At 47.1% G+C, this 16,517-nt stretch overlaps 1 protein-coding gene across 5 annotated transcripts in view; it reads right to left on the bottom strand.

Annotated features, from left to right (window-relative positions):
• Nucleotides 1–16,517, bottom strand: part of cluha (clustered mitochondria (cluA/CLU1) homolog a) — a 115,531-nt gene that overhangs the window by 36,650 nt on the left and 62,364 nt on the right. For 4 of the 5 annotated variants that reach the window (XM_038814465.1, XM_038814466.1, XM_038814467.1 and 1 more), the window contains exons 10-18: nucleotides 15,717–16,411; nucleotides 13,810–14,033; nucleotides 13,310–13,414; nucleotides 12,795–12,895; nucleotides 11,056–11,208; nucleotides 10,624–10,686; nucleotides 8,081–8,325; nucleotides 7,013–7,097; nucleotides 2,600–2,753 (exon numbers count right to left, since the gene is read on the bottom strand). In XM_038814465.1, coding sequence (XP_038670393.1) covers nucleotides 2,600–2,753; nucleotides 7,013–7,097; nucleotides 8,081–8,325; nucleotides 10,624–10,686; nucleotides 11,056–11,208; nucleotides 12,795–12,895; nucleotides 13,310–13,414; nucleotides 13,810–14,033; nucleotides 15,717–16,411 — 1,825 coding nt within the window. The remainder of the gene's footprint in view (nucleotides 1–2,599; nucleotides 2,754–7,012; nucleotides 7,098–8,080; nucleotides 8,326–10,623; nucleotides 10,687–11,055; nucleotides 11,209–12,794; nucleotides 12,896–13,309; nucleotides 13,415–13,809; nucleotides 14,034–15,716; nucleotides 16,412–16,517) is intronic. The other variant, XM_038814464.1, reaches the window with a different exon arrangement.

Below are 16,517 nucleotides of genomic sequence, written 5' to 3'. Positions count from 1 at the left end.
ACTCACTGAACTTACTCGGAACAGTTCCTATCTGTTATTGCTTGGATATGTTATCTAAACTGCCTGGACCAATAAATACACAGGAATGGAATACACCTGTATACATTGTGATGATTTAGTATAAATGCTTAAATCAAGAACTGCAAAGGAAAGGAGACCCGTGTTAACACATTTCACCTCCATGTGGTATGTTAAAAGCAGGTAGAAGACTTGGTTAATAGTGTCTGTGGACTAATTTATTTGCTGTTAAACACCACAGATTTCAATGTTTGACCTTGGAAGTCCTGCTTCTGTGCAAGCAACCGTTGAACTGTGTTTTGCAAAGATTGCGTAAAGGGTTTCCTGCCCAATGGAATTCCTGAATGAGAAAGTTCCCAATCAGTTAGACAATAACATGATACATTTTAGGGGCAGCATGGCAGGGCAGTGGTTGGCACTGCTGCCCCACGGCGCCGAGGACCGGGGTTCCATCCCGGCCCCAGGTCACTGTCCGTGTGGAGTTTGCACATTCTCCAGTGTCTACGTGGGTCTCACCCCACAACCCAAAGACGTGCAGGTTAGGTGGATTGGCCATGCTAAATTGCCCCTTAATTGGAAAAAAAAATGGGTACGCTCAATTTATTTTTAAAAATTGTTTTTTTTTTAGAAATTACACATTTTGCATGCTGCAATGTTACTCTATAATGAAGAGAGAGCGTTCCTCACCACTGCACCATGCTTTTGCCTAGGATTAACCCATTTGTTTCTCATTACGTAAAGTTAGTGCAGCGATGAGGATCGAGCAGCGCTGGAGCCCCTCCTTGTAAAAACACACCAGCACCCACCCACCGAGAAGCCAGGCAAGCAACCTGGCTCCTGCTCGGAGTGGGATCCATAAGCTTATTGTCCGCTCCACCTCGTGGAGTGGGATGTTCGACATTTCTGATCGACAACCAAGGGAAAGAGTTTTCTAGGTAATTTTTTAAAACTCAAAGCCGTGCTCTAATGCGGCATTCTGGGACAGATAAGTGCACAAGAAACTGATTTATAAACCCCCTCAATTCACAGATTAAGTCTAATGTTTTGGCATTCAGTAGAATATTATTGTTCAAGCTGATCATTATTGTAAAACTTAGTACAAGGATAATTTTTAAAATATAAATTTAGAGTACTCAATTATTTTTTTTCTAATTAAGGGGCAATTCTCCTACCCTGCAGAACTTTTTGGGTTGTGGGGATGAGACCCACGCAGACACGGGGAGAACGTGCAAACTCCACACGGACCGTGACCCAGGATTGAACCCGTGTCCTCAGCGCTGTAGGCAGCAGTGCTAAGAACTGTGCCGCCCGATAAGAATCATTTATTTACTTGTTATCATCGTGCTATCCCACCATTACTGCACTGGATCTTTGCTTATTACTTCAGTTTTCATTAACAGGCTCCTAAATAGAGAGCAGTGAACTGTACAAAGAATAAAAGAGCCCTTTGTGCTTATGTCCTTGATATTTCCTGTCATGTCTAGCAAAGGCGTGTCCTTTCATAACTTAATACATGGATTGAGCTCCCATAGAAGCTTCTTGAACTTTCTTCTATTTATTTAAAATGGACACCGATGAAGTTAAGATGGATGCCTCGGGGTCAGGTGACTGTTGCTTATTCAGCACAGGACAACCAAGCTTCCGGAAGGTTCTAACTCTGCATGGAGGACCCTCCCCTGGAATCAGCATATCCAAACAGCATCCCTCTGTGGAAGAGGCACCTGTCATTGTTCAAAGCTTAACCAAAACACAGATTCTATGACTCTAGGTTTGCAATTTAACACAAGAAAGCTGGCAAGACCAGTCATCCATGGGTTGAGCGTGAAAGAGAACCATCAATCTATTGTTGTGCGGTGACAGCTTTGGACTTCCAAGCCAATCTGTGTTGGACGATGCCAGTATTGATCACGTGATTGAAAGTGGCTTTAGGTAACAAGTTTTCTCGAAGGACTAAGAGTCCAGGGCCGGCTACAGAAAAATATCAAAGAGACAGCATCTGCAGAAAAGGCTGCGCCATCTTTACCTTTTAAGAACCATCAGTCATCAACAAGTCTGAAAACCAGAACCTGACACGAGCTCCAAGTCATCAAGCAGCCAAAGTATTCAACTGTTGCCAGTGTCAAAGTTCACCAGAGAACCAACCTCCTAGACACTCAACTACAAGAAACTTTGCAACCTGTTCACCCGTCACTTTACAAGATCCTCACTTCAACTTTACTCATCAAATCCATTCAAGAATCCACAGGCCTATCACATGGGAGACTGGAAATTGTAAATCAGAGACTGAGTTAATTGTAATCTGTTAAAGTGTACTACCATTATTTGTATCTAATCCTTGTGGGTGTGTGCGAGTGCCTGCATAGGGGAGACAGAGTGTGCAACGGTACTTTAATTTTTGGCAAGCGTGATAAAATAAATTACCTTTCATTTAAACTCACAAGAGCTTGCTACTGAATTTTTAAAATTGGAATACGCATTCCAAGGTAACAAAAGACACACTTCTTTCCATACAAAAGACCATGATCAGACAGTAAGACAGCACGCACTTTCCATCTGTGACACTACTCCATGGATACTGTACCTTGTTGGACTTTAGCTTGTCCACTTTGGAAGAAATGGAAGGCGTCAGATGCTTTGGGATTCACATGTTTTACAACTGGGAAGATGTTGAGGATATCCTCCTCTGTAAAGGTTGGCCGGTGACGGCTGTCGAAGTTGTATTCCTTCAGCAAAATCTACAAAGTCAAAAACTTTTAAATCAGCATACTGCGGCAAGCTAGGGTCTAGAATAATGCTGTAAAACGTCTTAAAGTTGCACCGCCTCTCACTCATTAACAAAGTAATGCAAGTAATGCCCGGAAGGCCAAAGCTCACCCTTTCTTGCACATTAACTCTCCCGTCACAATTTCTAACCCAACAAACCCCAAGGGCCCTTTGCACCCGTCAACCTTTTTCCAAAAACACTTGGGAGTAAATTCTTTTTGCGATCATTTTTAAATTCAATTTACACCAATTTTCAGTGTTCCTACTTTCCTGCCGGTAATTGATAAGCATCTATTAATAGATATCATTTAAAAATCCTACACATAAACTTCCACCAATTTCTTCCATTATTGTTTATAATGCCAAAGGCCAAACTTCATTTTGATTCCCTTATTCAATGCCCAAGAAGATTGACTAGTAAGATTTAAAGTACTTTGATAATATAATCCCTCAACTACAATCTTTCCAGGTTGCAATACCTAATCATTTCTCACCATTCACCACCTTTGTCGGCTACATTTTCCTCAGCTGGGACTTAGTTGGCAGTACTCTAAACATTTGAGTCAGAAAGTTGTGGGTTCAAGACCCACTCCGGCACAGAGCACAACCTGCGGTGACACTGCTGTGCAGGGAGAGGGATTCAGTACTGAGGGAGAGAGTCTTCCAGATGACATGTTAAACTGAGACCCCGTCCACCAAATGGATATAAAATAAAATTATGGCATTGCTTGAAAGAGGACTTTTCGCTTCCAGTCACTTCTGACTAGGGCGGCATGGTGGTTAGCACTGCTGCCTCACAGCCCCGGGTTCAATTCTGGCCTTGGGTGACTGTGTGGTGCTTGCTCATTTTCCCCGTGTCCGCGTGGGTTTCCTCCGGCTGCTCCTGTTTCCTCCCACAGTCCAAAAATGGATTGGCCATGATAAATTGCCTGTCAAATGTCTAAAGATGTGTAGGTTAGGTGGGGTACGGGGCAGGCAGGGTGCTCTTTCAGCGGGTTGGTGCAGACTTGGATGGGCTGAATGGCCTCCTTCTGCACTGTGGGAATTCATAGGCTTCTATGGTTCTTGACCTTCAATCCTGCATTTACTGGTTCAAACAATTACAAGCTAGACTACACTTTTTTTTTAATGCATTATTGGAACTTGGTAAGGACAAGCGTATATTGTTCATCCCTAATTGCCCTTGTAATGAGTGGTTTTCTAGGCTATTTCAGAAGGTACTGAAGAGTCAACCACATTGCTGTGGGTCTGGAGTCACGTGTAGGCCAGACCAGGCAAGGACAGCAGATTTCCTTCCCTAAAGGACATTACTGAACCAGATGAGTTCTTACGACAATTGACAATAGTTTCCGTGGTTATTGAAAGAGGTCCCCCCGCGGCGATTCTCTGCCGGCAACTGGCTGAGTTCCCGTGGCCCACTCATGGTTTCACCTGGCAGGCACTCGGAGTGGTGGCTGCGGACCTCCAGGACGGCTAGGCGCGCGAGATCCCGGGGGAGCCTATATTCTCAGGGCCTGTCCGCTGTGTGGGTCCGCCATGTTGCGCAGGGCCGCCACGGCGCGCATGCGTGGACCTGCGGCCCGAGGTGCAGGGCCCCCTATCGGCAGCCGGAGCTGCGAGGCCCTGCTGGTCCCCTACAAACTGGAGAATCGCTCTGGACTTTCTCCAGAGTGATTCGTGCCCGTTTGGTCGCGGGCATGGGGACATAGCCCCATTGTCAGAGAATTCCGCCCCTGGCACTTGCCTGCAGAACTCATCAAATAGTGATCGAAAACGGATTGACACATTTGTTCCCCGTTCAACTAAGGGCGCTGCCATTCTGGTTGATAATTCAGCACAGACCACAGGTGAAATGCAAGGTTTTTTCCCCCTTGGGACTGATTACACTCAAACTGGGCATTTACTATTTCAGCCCTGCTATCAAGCCGATATGTATTAGTTTTTCCCTGCTTCAAGCATCTAAACTAAACACAAATTTAGTTTGCATGGTAAAGCAATTTAAGATTTTTAGCTTCCAGTCACTTATTGATCTTCACTTCTATGTTTACTTGGTTGAAGTAATTGCGAGCCATCCTCCACTGGCAACATCCTTCTGCTAAACCTTTAGACCCCACGCAGGTTCGGAGAATCGCCCGGGGCCGCCGAAAATCCCACCCCCGCCGTGGCAGAAATTCTCCGCCACCCGGGAATTGGCGGGGGCAGGCATCACCCCACGCCGATCGGCGAGCTCCCTGCGGCGATTTTCCGGCCCGTGATGGGCCGAAGTCCCGCCGCTGGGAGGCCTCTCCCGCCACCGAGGGTTGAACCACCTCTGGTGGCGGCGGGATCAGCGGCGCAAGCGGGCCCCCAGGCTCCTTGGGGGGGGGGGGGGGGGATAGGACGATAGGACCCCGGGGGTGCCCCCACGGTGGCCAGGCCCGTGATCGGGGCGCACCGATCGGCCGGCGGGCCAGTGCCGTGGGGGCACTCTTTTTCTTCCGCCGCCGCCACTGCCTCCACCATGGCGGAGGCGGAAGAGAATCCCCCAGCGCGCATGCGCCGGTGGTGACGTCAGCGGCGCATGCGCGAACCGGTGAAGGCCTTTTGGCCAGCCCCGGACGTCAATGGCCGCTGGTGCCAGTTTTGGGCGGCAGTTGGCGTGGTGCCAACCGCTCTAGCCCCCAAAGGTGCGGAGAATTCCACACCTTTGGGGAGGCCCGCGCCGGAGTGGTTGGCGCCACTTCCCTACGCCAGGACCCCCCGCCCCGCCGGGTAGGGGAGAATCCCACCCCAGGTTTGGCCTCCGCTACAGTCGTGTATCCGCTTCTGGGCACCATACGTTAGGGGGAAAGTCTTGTAGAGGTGCTGAGATTTACCCGAATGCTACCAGGGAGTTCAATAACGTTGAGGCAAAGAGCAACGGTGGGTTTATTCTCCTTAAGAGTGGAGAAAGTTAAAGGGAAATTGGTAGCGATGTGAAAAGTTAAGAAGTGTTTTGTCAAAAACAAAGGAGGAACTGTTTCTACTGTCTGTCAGAGGATACTGATTTAAGGTAATTGGCAAATAACCAAGGGAGAGGAGGAGAATGTTTTTTAAACAGAGCTTTTATGATTGGAACACATCACCGGATAGGATGGTGGAAGTAGATTCAATAGCGACTTTCAAAAGGAACTAGGTATTTCTTAAACATTATTAAACGATTGTGAAGTTGGGCAGCACGGTGGCGGAGTGGTTAACACTGCTGCCTCACAGCGCCGAGGACCCGGGTTCCATCCCGGCTCTGGGTCACTGTCTGTGTGGAGATGGCACATTCTCCCAGCGTTTGCGTGGGTTTCGCCCCCACAACCCAAAGATTGCAGGGTAGGTGGATTGGCCATGCTAAATTGCCCCTTAATTGGAGAAAAATGAATTTATTTTAAAAAAAGATTGTGAAGTTACGGGTAGGTACAGGGGAATGGGACTAATCAGATAGCTCTTTCAAAGAACTGGCACAACCGCGATGGGACTGAGGTACCTCCTTCCGTGCTGTATAGAACATAGAACATTACAGCGCAGTACAGGCCCTTCGGCCCACCATGTTGCACCGTCCTGTGATACCCTTCTAAAGTCCCTCTACACTATTCCCTTATCGTCCATATGCCTATCCAATGACCATTTGAATGCGTTTAGTGTTGGCGAGTCCACTACTGTTGCAGGCAGGGCATTCCACGCCCTTACTACTCTCTGAGTAAAGAACCTACCTCTGTCATCTGTCCTATATCTATCTCCCCTCAATTTAAAGCTATGTCCCCTCGTGCTGGACATCACAATCCGAGGAAAAAGGCTCTCGATGTCCACCCTATCTAATCCTCTGATCATCTTGTATGCCTCAATTAAGTCCCCTCTTAACCTTCTTCTCTTGAACGAAAACAGCCTCAAGTCCTTCAGCCTTTCCTCATACGATCTTCCCTCCATACCAGGCAACATTCTTGTAAATCTCCTCTGTACCCTTTCCAATGCTTCCACATCCTTCCTATAATGTTGGCGACCAGAACTGCACACAATACTCCAAATGCGGCCGCACCAGAGTTTAGTACAACTGCAACATGACCTCATGGCTCCGAAACTCAATTCCTCTACCAATAAAAGCTAACACACCGTACGCCTTCTTAACAACCCTCTCAACCTGGGTGGCAACTTTCAGGGATCTATGGACATGGACACCGAGATCTCTCTGCTCGTCCACACTACCAAGATGATTCTATGCTCTTACCTGTATCCCCGACTTCACACAGATTTCCCTCAAGAGGCTGATTTTCTGTAGGCCATACAGCTCCACAGCCTGATCCACACTCTCACTGTACAGAAAGGAAGCACAAATATTACACACTGGAGAAAAAAAATAGTCTCTTCGTCTTCTTAAGCGTTCAGTGCGGGCAATACACCGAGCTGCCACAAGAGCTTTGCAGCTCTCTTTACGTAGACAGCTAATTCTGAATAGAACGGATCTGATGGCTCAGAAAACCATGAGAGATCCCGATTTACCGGCCCCTGATCACAGAACATTGCTTTATCAAGTACCTACGTGCGAACAGATTTGCTTCTTTGTCTACTCAAAATCCCATGAAGTGAATCATTGAGAGTGATGTGATTTTCAGGAAGTAATATTTTAAATATAAAAAGAAAATACTTAAAAAAGCCCTATCGCACAAAAAAAAACACTAATTTATACCTGAATGCTAAAGTCCATTTAGACTTGTATGCATGTGACTGATCTGAATTGCTACAGGAGGCTGAACTCTGGAATACGAGGACATAAGGGACCTTCGGCTACTTTCCCATTTTATTGCCGGTGGCGTGGGAGTGGCTGTCCAGCTCTTACTGGGGCAGCATGGTAGCATAGTGGTTAGCACAGTTGCTTCACAGCTCCAGGGTCCGAGGTTCGATTCCTGGCTTGGGTCACTGTCTGTCTGGAGTCTGCACGTTCTCCCAGTGTCTGCGTGGGTTTCCTCCGGGTGCTCTGGTTTCCTCCCACAGTCCAAAGATGTGCAGGTTAGGTGGATTGGCCATGCTAATTTTCCCTTAAGTGTCCAAAAAGGATAGGTTGGGTTACGGGGATAATGGGGAGAGGGTGGCGTTGTGGACCTTAAGTAGGGTGCTCTTTCCAAGGGCCAGTGCAGACTCAATGGGCTGAATGGCCTCCTTCGGCACTGTAAATTCTATGATCTATCTGGGAAATTGTGCAGGCTAGTACACCACAACATACAGGGTGTGCCCCAGCCTGGTTAACCCTTATGCAGCAGTGTCTCTCCAACACACACACACGCCGCCGTTCCATTACCAGTCCATACTGAAGCTGAAGTAGCTCTTTGCCTCATTGCTGATGTTCCTCCAGAGCTCCTGTGGGGTCATGCTGGCCCAGGCTGTATTGTCGGCGTTCCCCAGGTGACGCGGCTTCCTCTTGTTCCTCTTTTTCTTTGAGACCAGCTCATCAGTGGGGAGGTGAGCAACGGGGTTTGGGAAAGAACTGAGGAAGCAGTTGAGGAAATGGCTTATGGCGACAGACAGACCAGAGAGCTCCACTCCCTAAAGCAGGAGGGAAGACAAAAATGTGGGGAAAAATTAATTCTGGGATCTTCCAACATGGGCACACACAAAACTGATGGTCGGATAAAGATTAATCAATCAAGCCTGTCCCACACGATGACAAAACAGTCCCCTCCGACTCCCTTCGCTAATCAAAACCAGGTCGGAGAGATCACATGAACCAAGGATTAATCCACAAATAAAACTTTAAAATACTTTCAAAACTTCACAACGCTGCAGCAATAAAAAGATAGCGGCCCAAGCAAAAGTATGTGCACGTGACCCTGTTTCGACCTGTGCAGCAGGAGCCAATGTCTGGGGAAGGTTTGTATAAAATGGTATCGCTAGACTGTGTAATCCAGCAACTAGCAAAGAAGTGCATATTGCTGCCAGGGATGTCGGGAACAATAGAATCCTGAAGCTTCCAAAGAGGCATCTGTGGCACCTCTGTCATCGTAAGATACCCGACTTCTTAAAATTACTGATTCATTATATTGGGGGATGGGAGCAGCCCGGGGAAGATCAACACCTATTGCCCATCCCCCAATTACCCTGGACCATTTTCTTGAACCACTGCAATGGTTTTTGGTCCAGCTAGCGGGCTTACTAGGCTGTTTTCAGAGGGCAGTTAAGAGTTAACCACAATGCTACCGTACCAGCCTTCCCGAACAGGCGCCGGAATGTGGCGACTAGGAGCTTTTCACAGTAACTTCATTTGAAGCCTACTTGTGACAATAAGCGATTTTCATTTCATTTCATTTCATGCTATGGGTCTGGAATCACGTCGGCCAGACCAGAATGGCAGGCGTACTTCCCTTGTTGACATTAGTGAACCTGTTGGGTTTCTCCAATCTGGTCACCTCTACTGATGCCAGCCTTCGTTGAAAGAGGTGCAGAAGAGCAACAAATAAGGAGTTGAATTAAACTTCATGAAGGGAGCTCTTTTCCTTAGTTGTGTGGACAATTTAAAGGGAGAAAATCAGGAAGTAGAGAAGGATTTTTAAAAAAGTTATTTCACAGGAATTGGCCAGCATTTTCCTTTTATTCCCCATATTACCCGCTGCAGTTCCTGTGCTGTAGGTGCACCCACAGTGCTGTTAGGGAGGCAGTTCCAGGATTTTGACCCAGTGAGAGTGAAGAAATGGTGATATATTTCCAAGTCAGGATGGTGTGTGGCTTGGAGGGGAACTTTCAGGTGATGATGTTCCCTGGGTCCTTCTGGGTGGTAAAGTTTGGAAGGTGGTGTCAAAGGAGCCTTGGTGAGCTGCTGCAGTGCATCTTGTAGATGGTACATATGGTTGCCACTGTTTGTCAGTGGAGGAGAGAGTGAACGTTGGAGGTGGTGGGCAGGGTGCCAATCAGTGGGGTCGCTTTGCCCTGGATGGTGCCGAGCTTCTGGAGTGTTGTTAAGAGCTGCACTCATCCAGGCAACTGGCGAGTATTCTATCACACCCCTGACTTGTGCCTTGTAGATGGTGAACAGGCTTTGGGAAATTGGGAAGCGACTTACTCGCTGAACTATTCCTAGCCTCTGAACTGCTCTTGTAGCCACAGTATTCACATGGCTAGTCTGGTTCAATGTCTCATCAATGGTAAACATAAGGATGTTGATAGTGACGGATTCAGCAATGGTAATGCCAATATTATGGTGTGATGGTTGGATTCCCTCTTGTTGGAGATGGTCATTTCCTGGCACTTGTGTGGTACGAACTTTACTTGCCACTTGCCAGCCCAAGCCTGGATATTGTCCAGGTCTTGCTGCATTTGGACACAGCCTGCTTCAGCCTCTGAGGAGTCATGAACTGTGCGAATATTTTGCAGCCATCAGTGAACATCCCCGCTTCCGACCTTATGGAGGGAAAGTCATTGATGAAATGGCTCAAGATGGTTAGGCCTAATTCACTACCTTGAGGAACTCCTGCAGTGATGTCCTATATGATGCAGAAGGGTTTAAGTCATTTGCTATTAAGTAAGGCGTTCACATCCAATGCAATTAGCTCATGAGGAGCCAGGGGGAGGGGGGCATTTGGCCCATTGTGCATGTTGTTAGCTCTTCCCATGTACCGTACATCCATTTTTTATCCCTCGTCCTATTTTTACATATCACAGTACTAAGTGCAGATGGTTTATATGTTCCACTGCCACGACATGCTACACTAGAAACATAGGAGCAGGAGTGGGCCTCGATCATGTTTAAATTAAATCTGGCCTGATCTGTGCCCCAACTCAAACCCCAGATTAAAACTCACATTTACATGTACACTTCCTCCAGGCGGAACCACAGAAACTTGCTCTTACCTGAAGGTATATTTTGAAGATATGTTTAACGGATCGGGTGATTAACTCAGTCACTCCAAGTTTCTGCAGTGTTCAAACAAAACATTTGAAAGCATACATGTTAATAAAAATGTTGTTCCGTACACTACTTTGTACAACCATGCACAAGATTATTTAAAAAATTTTTTTTAGAGTACCCAATTCATTTTTTTTTCCCAATTAAGGGGCAATTTGGCGTGGCCAATCCAGCTCGCCTGCACATCTTTGGGTTGTGGGGGTGAAACCCACACAAACACGGGGAGAATGTGCAAACTCCACACGGACAGTGACCCAGAGCCGGGATCGAACCTGGGACCTCGGTGCCGTGAGGAATCAGGGCCAACCCACTGCGCCACCGTGCCGCTCCCGCACAAGATTATTATTGCGTATAATTAATAAAGAAAAAATACATACATGAATATGGTCCAACTGCTGCCGAGCAAGACTCTTTGACACCAACTGCACTATCTTAGCCAGGTACCGGATGTTGATGCCCCGCTGATGAATCGCTTCTGCCAACGTGGCACCATCCATCGGAAGCACAGTCTGATCAACGCAGTCTTTTATCTAAACAAAGAACACAAACGTTCCTCCAGATAAGGTACACACGCAGGCAATGTTTGAATAAAGCTGGACAACCCAAACGCTCACCCGAAGAGACGCCCCGCCAAGTTCTCAGGGAATTGAGACAATTATGGACTCAACGGAGATTCTGTACATTCGATCACCTCAACATTGGCTAGAACAGTTTTTAAACCTTTCAGCTGGTACACATAGCGAGCATACGAAGTAGGAGCAGAACTAGGCCATTGAGCTCCTCGGGCCTGCCCCACCACTCAGTAAGATCATGCAACAAAGCAGATGGGGCGTGTTTTACTTAGGTGAGCTGCGTAACCATTTCCCAAAAGTTGCAAGAGTTTCACTGAAGTCAAAGGCAATGAAAACTGGCCAACTCTCTCCAGCATGTTGCTTCAAAAACTATGACCTCTCTTGGTTCTCTGACCAAAGATTGGCCAACCAGGCACCAACCTGGATGGCCGCAGTTTGGACCGAGGAAGGCAGCCTGGGTGAACGTCTCCTCGGTGTTTCCAGTCTGATGGTTGGGAGGCTTCACACCATCTGCTTCGGTTCCAGAGTGGGGGAGATTTTAAGCTACACGGTTAGCTTGGAAAAGCGGGCATCGTTCTTCGAGAAAAGGAGATTGTGGGGAGATGTGATAGAGGTAATAGGATTACGGCAGGTTTGGAGAAGGTGGACAAAGGAAAACTGCTGCTATTAGCTGCCAAGGTATGTCGGACAGAGAAAATGTCTCATTTGAATAAAATCAGTGTAGTACAATATTTAGAAATAGCTAACTGCCCAACTCCAGGCACTTTGGGAAGTCAGATATTTGGCTATTTCAATAAAAATAAAAAATAAATTAATTCTTGATGTACAACTATTTTGTTTTCCTTTTCTCCCCACTCAATTGACTTAAGTGAAGATGACAGGACGGGTCACAGAAGGTGCTCCATTAAATGCTTCTTGAAGGACCAGATTGAGAATGGCATTGGGCAGCAGGGCTGTCTCATACTTCATTGGTCAGGAAAGGTGGTGTAGGTGGGGAATAACTTTCAAATTAGTGGACAAGGGAACGCACACACGTACGCGCGTGCCAACAGACAGCCCCACACACACACGTACGCGCGTGCCAGCAGACAGCCCAACACACACACGTACGCGCGTGCCGACAGACAGCCACACACACACATAAGCGCGTGCCGACAGACAGCCACACACACACGTACGCAGGCGCCGAAAAACAGCCCCACACATGGATGCGTGTGCCGACAAACATCTCCACGCACGGACGCGCGCGCTGACAGACAGCCACACACACTTAAGTGCGCGCACAGCCCCACAGGTGCGCGGACATACACACCCGCGCGCGTACATGCGCAGTAACAATGTTATTCAACCCAGATGAATTTGGGTTTCAAATTTCACACAAACCAGATGAATTTCACCAATGACTGTCCACACAAATGACAATACCCGAATGGGACTAGCTTGGGTCACACAAGACTGGGAAAAAAAGCAATTTCGCCGTTTTGCAATTGGGTGAAGTGTCCAGTCTGTGGAAAATTATAACATAACAGAGTTCACTTCCTTACCAATGACGGAATCTGGCAGGAAACCAGGAATGCGGCTGCATCTTTCAACAATTGTTTCTGTTTCTGGAGTTCCTCACAGTCGGGATCATGGAAACGGACACCTGTAAGAAGCATGTCAACCAATCAATCAATCAATCATGTCATTGTAAGCTAACGCCCTCCGGATTGCATGCAAAACAGACATGCGTCAGGAACACAAGGCACAATAACTGACACTTTCAAGAACACTCGTCAGATTACAGAGTCCCCCGACAAGTGTTGGGCAGCAAGTGAACACCAGGCAGAGGCGACAGTGGAAGCCGGCGAAAGCATAGTCTTAAAAAAAAGGAATGTGTATTTCTAACACCTTTAATGTAGAAATCCATGTATCACAAATAAATAAGAAGCAGGCACCAAGCCGTTGCAAATGATAACAGATGGTTAGCAGTTTGATCGGAGATGTTTCGCAAAGACTTTCTTCACCGATGGTCACACAAAGCCATGTTTGTGAGATGTGCATTACAACTCTAACCTACCGGGTGAAAATATATCTGGGTTGAAGCGAATGTCAAAAGATGTATTGCTGACGGAACCAACTGCTTTGTAGGCATTCAGAGTAACCTCCTTACTCTTTGGGTCAACTGCAAGTATTGAAGGAAAGAAAGATATTTCAAAAAGTGATATACATTTTTAAAAAACGATTCCATCGAAACGCAACCAGCTTAGAAATTGAACATGCATCTCAGGAATTATTAGTGGAAGGGGGTGCTAGCAGAAAATCGAATTTGGTATTAATTACATTGTCCCAAGGGTCAATACCCAGCTTCATTTGAAAGATCTTTAAAAAAGGCCAGAGAACACAGTCTTTAGACAGAACGTGTGTTGAATTACAGATTGGAGGAGGTAATTCAGGAATTAATACATTTCACCCACAGAATTAGTGTTGAAAGCAAACAATGCCATCCTGATTAAAGAATCACCACCACAACCATTAGGAGATCACAGCTGGTCAAGAGAACAGCTTCCAACAAAGTACCTGTTGTGTCTTCTGACGCAATGGACTCTGCAAGGTCTCTAGCTTGATCTAATCCAGAAAGGTTTTCCTCAGCCTTACCATCTTCCAACACAGTTTTGTTGTTTTCCACGGCCCCGGTTAGACAAGAGCTACCATTCTCGGTCATGGCAGCACAATCTTTCTCTTGCCTGTTCGCCTTCTGCTGCATCAGCTGCAAGGCAGCCAACTTCATGAAAACAAGATACCTGAGAGCGAGGGGAAAGGGAGTTACAGACAAGAAAAACAACAGTTCATTGGTAATGATCACTGCTAAAAAATGGCCAATGACCATTAAAATCACCATCCTTTACCCATGTGATGCAAAGCTTCTGTTGATGACTAGAAGTTAACAGACCAGATGGATTTGAGAAAGGGGTGGCTTCAGAAACTGACTCCTCAAAACCCCCATAGGGTCTGGAACCCACAACTGAAAATCTCAAAGGACCATAGGCGGCTCTCTCCCTTTCCGAGTGAGCGAGAGAGAGAGAGAGAGAGAGAAAAAGAGCGAGAGAGTAAGAAAGAAAAGAAAGGAAGTGAGAAAAAAAAAGAGAGGAAGAGAGAGAAAGAAAGAGAGAGAAAGAGAAAAAGAGAGAGAAAGAAAGAGAGAGAAAGAAAGAGAGAGAAAGAAAGAGAGAGAAAGAAAGAGAGAGAAAGAAAGAGAGAGAAAGAAAGAGAGAAAGAAAGAGAGAGAAAGAAAGAGAGAGAAAGAAAGAGAGAGAAAGAAAGAGAGAGAAAGAAAGAGAGAGAAAGAAAGAGAGAGAAAGAAAGAAAGAGAGAGAGAGAGAGAGAGAGAGAGAGAGAGAGAGAGAGAGAGAGAGAGAGAGAGAGAGAGAGAGAGAAAGAAAGAAAGGAGAAAAAAGCGAGAGAAAGAAAGAGAAGAAAGAAAGAGAGAGAGAGAAAAAGAGTTGAAAGAGAGACAGATAAGACTGATGGTGATTTAATCTAGGGGTCACTACACCTCAGGCGAGGGGCAAAGTTGAGAAGGTGGGACCTTTATGGATAACCTCAGCCGGTACGGGATTTGACACGTGCTGCTGGCATCGCTCTGCCATCACGAACCAGCCGTCCAGCCAACCGAGTTAACCAACAACTATACTGTGACAGTTGACATTTCAAAACTGAATGGGGGATGTTGGCAGTTAATTCTAATGGCAAATGTCAAGATAACATAAGAGAGCGTGGTAGAAGTATGGACGCATTGCCATGTGGATTGATTGATTATAGGGGTGAGTAGGGTCCAAAAGAACAAAGTGTCCGGAGGGGAGTTATTTCCGACCATGGACATACTTCTGCTTCTCAGACTGTTGGTGCTTTTTGGGCAGCTGAAAGACGACAACAGGGTGGCACACAGTACTCCAGTGTACACACCGATGTCTATTCTTCTCATCATACTGTGGGGGTGGGTGAGGGCAGTGGCAAAACGGAGATGGCATTTCATAGAATCATAAAATCCTTACAGTGCAGGAGGCCATTCAGCCCATCGAGTCTGCACCAACCCTTCGAAAGACCCACCCCACCTAGGCCCAATCCCCCACACTATTCCTGTACCCCCACCCAACCATTGAACACTTAAGAGGCAATTGATTATGGACAATCCACCTCACCTGCACATCTTTGGACTGTGGGAGGAAACCGGAGTACCCGGAGGAAACCCACGCAGACACGGGGAGAACGTGCAGACTCCACACAGACAGGGTCCAGAGGCCAGAAGTGAATCTGGGTCCTTGGCGCTGTGAGGCAGCAGTGCCAACCACTGTGCCACCGTGCCGCCCAAAATGATTCATCCAAGTCACACAGATGGAAATAAGACCATGCACCTTACAGCGGAGATGACTGTTGCGCACCCCACAACATCATGCACAGAAATCCATTCGGAATTGCGGACTTACCGGTGTTCGACGAAGGCTTCAATTAGCTCCTGCCTCAGACAGGACAACCGGTGTCTGTGTTCCTTTGGGAAGCCCATCTTGCTGCATTCCTCCGGGAGCTCTTCGCCTTCCACAGGCAGGAAATTCAAGTCTGGCGGGAAGGTGCGCAGCAAGTCCAAGATGTAATGCCGGCTGTCGTTCCCAATAATGCCTTTACACTCGACGGAGGAGCAGAGTTCCACTTCGTCGTCCTTCTCGCTGAGTACATTGTGCTTCTGGATTTTGAGAGGCCTTGCCGTCTTCTCCAACAACTCCAGGTACTTGGCGTGAGACACAACCGTTTTACCAAAGTCTATGGACCCATATATGACACTCTGCTCCTGTTCCCTCTCCAGAATCCCAGGAATGATCGACTGCGCAGTCACCCTGTAACCCCTGTAGTCCACGACCACAGTCCCCAGTGTATAAAGTCCTTCTACGTCAACTGCGTTATAGGCCCGGACTCCATTCAGGTCATTGGTGGGAGCCACGTAGGCTGCATTGTCCCCACCAAAGTCCTTGTAATGGTCACGGACATCGAAGCCCAGGCTGAAGAAGATGTTGTTCCAGATGAACATCTGCATTTTGGTTTCTTCTCCGGGATTGATGGCCATGACATTCCCATCGATCACGGCCATTGCCCCACGTGTGGCAGCCGCTGCAAAGTCACTGTGCACCTTTTAGACAGAAGAAGCAAACAGTAAGCAGCAAATTTGAGTGCCGTCACTGCAGTGGGCAGGCAAATGCTAATGGGCAAACGGCGGTAATAAGCATGCTCTCCCT

This window comes from Scyliorhinus canicula, chromosome 12, assembly GCF_902713615.1.
Source record: "Scyliorhinus canicula chromosome 12, sScyCan1.1, whole genome shotgun sequence".
Taxonomy (NCBI): domain Eukaryota; kingdom Metazoa; phylum Chordata; class Chondrichthyes; order Carcharhiniformes; family Scyliorhinidae; genus Scyliorhinus; species Scyliorhinus canicula.
This window is presented reverse-complemented; position numbering and strand designations above follow the sequence as displayed.